General features: G+C 42.9%; 1 protein-coding gene across 1 annotated transcript in view; it reads right to left on the bottom strand.

Annotated features, from left to right (window-relative positions):
* Positions 1-6,000, bottom strand: part of CUBN (cubilin) — a 130,342-nt gene that overhangs the window by 111,539 nt on the left and 12,803 nt on the right. Inside the window, exons 7-10 of the mRNA XM_083704489.1 lie at positions 3,336-3,465; positions 2,332-2,500; positions 2,101-2,232; positions 439-534 (exon numbers count right to left, since the gene is read on the bottom strand). Coding sequence (XP_083560615.1) covers positions 439-534; positions 2,101-2,232; positions 2,332-2,500; positions 3,336-3,465 — 527 coding nt within the window. The remainder of the gene's footprint in view (positions 1-438; positions 535-2,100; positions 2,233-2,331; positions 2,501-3,335; positions 3,466-6,000) is intronic.

Genomic DNA, 6,000 nt, shown 5'->3' with positions numbered 1-6,000 from the left:
CATGGAACCAGGCAGAGGGCCTTCTTGGTGGTGGCATCCACCCTGTGAAACGCCCTCCCATCAGTTGTCAAGGAAATAAATAAGTGACTTTTAGAAGATATCTGAAGGCAGCCCTGTTTAGGGAAGTTTTTAATGTTTGATGTTTTATTGTGTTTTTAATATTCCGTTGAGAGCTGCCCAGAGTGGCTGGGGAAACCCAGCCAGATGGGTGGAGTATAAGTATATCATCATCATCATCATCATCATCATCATTATTTTTGGCTGTGACCAGTGACAGGCCCAAGACCACCCAATGCACTTCACGGCTGAATGGGGATTTCAACCAGGGTCTGTTTATCGTTAACCCAGTGTTCTGTTCCACCACACTAGGGTTCATCTCCCAACCCCATACAAAGCAGGATGAGGATGAGGATGGTGGTGATTTAGCAACAGCATTACCTGATATACTGGTACATGCAGCGAGTGGATGACAACCTCCGTTGTTTACTGAGCAAATATTAACCTGGGTGCACACTTTCCCATCTCCTTCATAGCCTGGTTTGAATAAAACGGCAATTTTATCAAGTTGCGGTGTCATATGATAGCAAACATGTGTTTATACTGTCAAGCCGTTGAAAAGATGACAAAGAACAGTGACAAATGAAGCCAGAGGCAAATTTTTCCCCAGTTTCATCATCCAAGGAAGGCTTGTTTGGGTCTCCTTGACATTAGCACAAAGCCTGTCTATTTTAATATAGCTTATAAATCAGCAGAAAGTTGGGCAATCCAAGTCTCATGAGCAGGACGATATCATCAGCCGTTGCACTTGGTTCTTCAGCAACTTCCCTAGATCTCTGCCATGTGACGGGTTCCTGTAACAGCCCCAGATGCAATGGGGCCGGAGCGGTTGGTGCAAGCCAGATGTAAGCTGACATCCCTGTGGAGCCAGGCTCCATTAAACTTTCCCAGAAACAAATCACTCAAAGGGGGGAAGGGAATGATAGGCTTCCTTTCCACAGAGTGCCATTTCCAGTTTCTATTCCTCATTTTTTCCTGTCTTAAGTTTGGTTCTCTACATTTCCTCCTCAGTTGGCAATTTAAAAAAATAAATAAATGTCCCCCTCAAAATCCACCAGCATTTTAGTGCTAATTTATCCTAAAACACATGTGTTTGTAAGGAATTTTTGCCTAAAACACACATTTTTGCAAAACGATTCCCCTTAATCGAATGCATTTTGTATGTTACTTTTCACTGACATATGTGTGTTTATGCACACTCTACTGCAGTATATGCCTTTTTGTACACATTGCTTGGTGGGAAAACTCAGGAGAACATATCAAGGGGACAGAGAACGTTGTGCTTTGTAGATCTGGAAAAAGCAGGGGGGTGGACACCCCCCCCCCACACACAACACGAGCTTAGCAGGTAAGAGGGAACTGGAAATGGCAACAGCAGAGTACATGTTTCATAGCGTCAAGAAACTCCAGGGCACAAAAAGAACCTTAATAGCCACTTCACCTATCCTTGCTGGATCCTCTAGCAAAGCACTATCATCCAAATTACAGTGTGTGCCACAGGCAGAAAGCAAACATGATGTGCCTTCATACCATTTCCTGGACCGCGTGCAAACAGAATCAAAGTGCTTCACATTTGTTGGATAAGCCAATGCATTTTTTTCTCAGCTGTCCAACTGAATGCAATGAGAATTGCAGCCTAAAATGCTCTCAGGAGACTCAGGGAAGTCCACTGCTTTCAAGTAAGGAAGGAAATTTGCAGAGTTTCCTACCCAACCTGAACAGGGATAAAAGTCCTTTACAGTCTCAAAGACTGTGATCGGTTTTGCCCTGCATCGCAGTGGAATTTGCCTTCTTTGATCAAATCACTATAAAACCTCGCAGTCTCGTAATAAATGACATTATTACAACCAGGTGAAGAAAGCTATTGAACCTTTCCATTCATATTGTATTTGTCTTTCTGCAGATAGCTGAAAGATGGCAGGTTCCCAAAGAACAAGTTTGACCAATTTGCCAGATATTATTGAGTAGGTACAGCAGCATCAAGGTCTACAAAACAGCAAAGCTGAAACCGATTGAGAAATACAGAGGACATCCATTGTTTACCTGGCGGGCAATAGCCGCAATGGAAGGAGCCCATGGTGTTGATGCACCGAACCATTGGGGCAGTTGAACAGCCTCCATTATCTATCTCACATTCGTTAATATCTTGGCAGGTGTAGCCGTTTCCTTGCCAACCTATGGAAACAGAAAGCTGCATGATACAACTGGCCACTGTGATGGAGCAGATGGGCCTCTGGCCTGATGCAGCAGGACTCTTTCTATTTCCTTACTCACCTGATGGACAAGGACCGCAGGAGTAAGAGCCTGGATTGTTTTGGCACTGCACAGGAGGATCCAGAGAGCAGGGCGGTTTAGGGAGGCTACACTCATCGATGTCTGCAGTGCAGGCAGGGCTCCCTGGCGGCGCCATCCAGCCAGCATCACAGATGCAGCTGTACTTGGGCTGCCAAGTTAAAACAGGGCCATCATGAACATGCCAGTGCAAATGCCACAAGAGGAACTGCTCCTAATAAACCTTTTGCACTATTGCTAATTTCAAGCCAGGCTTGCAGCCACGTGGTGATTTGCCTTTACAGAGCCCCATTTCAATTATGGTCTGTGTTCTTTTCCCAAGCTTGCTCTACTAGCAGCAGAGGCTTAATGTGCTCCAGGTAAAGGGAACCTGTAATTTAATCATAATAAGCCAGAGAATGACCAGTAATCATGAAATCAGCCTAAATATAATTAAATTTAGTGAGCACAACCTGGTAGTGTATCGTAAGACTGATGCAAACATAACCATCTGCAAATAAACTTGGCTGCTCTGTCTTTGGAATACTGTGGGTTGTTATGCTTTGGGGGAAATTCACAAACAAAGGTTATTCATTCACTGACAAAATGCATTTAAAGGGATTATTTAAAGGGAAATGCTATTTAGGGATGGGGGCAGTTCTTTAACTCTCACGTGTACTTATTATGTAGTAGTATGTGCAGAAAATTGCCTCTGGGGACTGCGTGATCTCAAACAAACCCACCCTAGGAAAGATGCATACTGGTTGCTAGGGGAAAGGAAGGGCAAACTGCAGATATTCCAAGAGCTAGAAAATAAAGCAGAAAAGTGCACTAAAGGGGGACAGAAAGCAGCAGTATTCCTGTTGCCTGATGTCCAAACACCTGTTGCAGCTCTAACACAGCGGATAAAAAAGTGGGAGCAGCTAGGCTTGTTCATCTCACAGAAATGGTTCAGGAGGCTACATAACTTTCTTTCTAGGAGGGCTAGATCGGCTCTCTTTGCTTACCTGACCAGGTTGCTCCCTGTTTCCATCAACACAGAGCCCATGCCCACAGAGGAGAGCTGGAGATCTCCCTTGGCAGTCATCAAATTTTGACATGCAGTGAGGTCCATAAGTTTCTGGTGTACAGGAGCAGCTTTCAGAGGAAGAATGAAATAACATTGTAACACCCTTCCACATGTCTAAAGTCTGTCCTTAACCTGTCAAACATTAACCAGTTTCATGCTATGAGTTATGATGTCTTAATTTCTACACTTTTATCTGATCTGCAGCATCTCCTGCAAGTTCCAAAGACCTCAGGAGCCCATTCCACAGTAACAGTGTGGCAGCCTCTCTTCTGGAAAAGAGCTTTCCTGTTGAGATATGACAGGTGCCCTCTGAAAACAAATGAAGACGTTCCAACAGGTGATCCCAACAAGATAAATGGGCCTCTACCATGGGTGCCTTTTAAAAAAAATAAAAAATACATCTGCTAATTTTTGTGTTGATTTAGAAAAGTTTTTAGCTGTTTTGTGGTACATTGCCTTGAGATGTGTGTGTAAAATGCAAGAATTAACAGTAAGAATGTCATGCTTTTTTTAAGTGAAGGAATTTATGAGTCATCAGAGTATTCTACGTGAGTTCCTTGACTTGCATCAAAGTTTTTCTCTACTTTGTAACATCTAGTTAACTTGGCTAGTGTTTGGATCTAGAACCTGCCTTGCTTTCATTAACCTAAAGCTATCCCCTCCATTTCCAGTGTTTCAACTGTAAGTGGTATTCCTTTTGTAGCCAGAAAACACACCCACACACCCACACACATTAGATGGAGCTACCAGCAGGTTTGGGGTGACTCCAAGGTCTGCAAAAGCACACAAATTCTTTAGGGGGGGGGAAGACCTAAGGGGAGAAGCTCCTCAAAATAGTTCAATAGTTCCTCAAAATACTCAATGTCAACAGAATGCTAGTGGTAGGGATGGAAAACTGAGAGGGGTAGATAGAAAAGAATGACTGGAATCCTGAACAGCAGGAATCCTCAATGCAACATTTGGTTGCAGGTCCACATGCCATACAGAGGAAAAAAATAAAGAGTAGACAGGCAATCAGGGGATGAGTTATACTGAGAAATATTATGCAACTCTGCTTGGTTGCTAAACAACAACCCCACCTGTCTCCTTCTTGGTTAGTCAACTTTAACAATAACAACAGAACTAACCCTTAAGCTACACAGAGAATGATCTCTGCTGTTGCACTCTCAACAAACTGCAAACAGGCAAAACACTGTGCCAAACTGAATAAGAGTAAAACAGTTGTAATCCCCTCCCTGGTCTGGGAGCCAGTACCATCACATGTTTGCACTAAGACATGATTTGGCTTAGCGTTCCATGCAAACAAGGTCGCTATATAAAGCAAATGAAGCTTTTTAACTATACATTTACAGTTACATTTCATTGTACGTGCAACTGTATATGCACAGATCCCCATTTCACTGGTAGCCAGAAGTCCAGATTATTAACTTTTCAGAGTGTTCCACGTTCCATTAGCTGGTTGACTTGATACATTAAAAGCAAGCAAAACTAGGTTACTGAGCGCAGCCTCCAGTGAAGTGGTACTGATTAACTCAGATTTCAAAGCTTTAATGCTTGACTACCCTCTACCCAACTGTAATAAAGCAATGGCTTGTCTTTTAACAGATTGTTGATTTCAGACAGTGGGACTTATTTCCTGGAAAAACGTGTTTAGAATCAGAGCGCTAGGCTCTGTAAGCACAAAGCATCTTCCAGCCTTCTGCCAATCTGGGGAAGATAAAGCAAATCGCACGGTTTAGAAGAAAAAGAACATTTGGTTGGCACTTCACAAAAGTGACCACAAGTCTCAGTGATTAGTCACGCAGACTTCAAAACACCAAGTCCTGCACTGATAGAACTCCCTGAGGTGGCATAAAATGATATTATATTTTATCTATTTGAATAAGATATTAATTTATTACTACCATCATGCTGTCCAGATCAAAGCTTTAGAAGCCAGAATGTTCAAAAAGATCAGCTCCATAACAATCTCAACAGAGCAATGAATGAAGGAATTGTTGGTCACTGTTTTCCATTTCTGGTCATTAGTTTTTTCTGAAACATTGCTTTGAATTGAAATGTGACCCAGTTAAGAAAATGCCAGATAGAAAGCAAGAATAACATTTTCGTAACTAGGACGATGGGCTCTTTGATATCATCCCTATGTACTTTTTGGTGGACAAAACATTTTAAGAGTGTCACCACTGCCATCATTCTGCCCGGACACTGAGGTCCAGCGCTGAGAGCCTTTTGGGGGTTCCATTACTGCGAGAAGCGAAGTTACAGGGAACCAGGCAGAGGGCCTTCTCGGTAGTGGTGCCCGCCCTGTGGAGCACCCTCCCACCAGATGTCAAGGAAAAAAACAACTACCAGTCTTTCAGGAGACATCTGAAGGCAGCCCTGTTTAGGGAAGCTTTTAATATCTGAAGGACTATTGTATTTTAATATTTTGTTGGAAGCTTCCCAGAGTGGCTGGGGAAACCCAGCCAGATGGGTGGGGTATAAATAATAAATTATGATGATCTCATTTATTTTCAAATAGGGCATTTCATGTGTTGAATCTGATGAAACAGGCTGTACTCCAGGTGAACAAATGAAGCTGACATACTAGGTAAAAGGTAAAA

Source organism: Podarcis gaigeae (genome assembly GCF_964106915.1).
Source record: "Podarcis gaigeae genome assembly, chromosome: 12".
Lineage (NCBI taxonomy): Eukaryota > Metazoa > Chordata > Lepidosauria > Squamata > Lacertidae > Podarcis > Podarcis gaigeae.
Note: the sequence above shows the minus strand (reverse complement) of the source record. Positions and strands in the feature narration are given on the sequence as shown.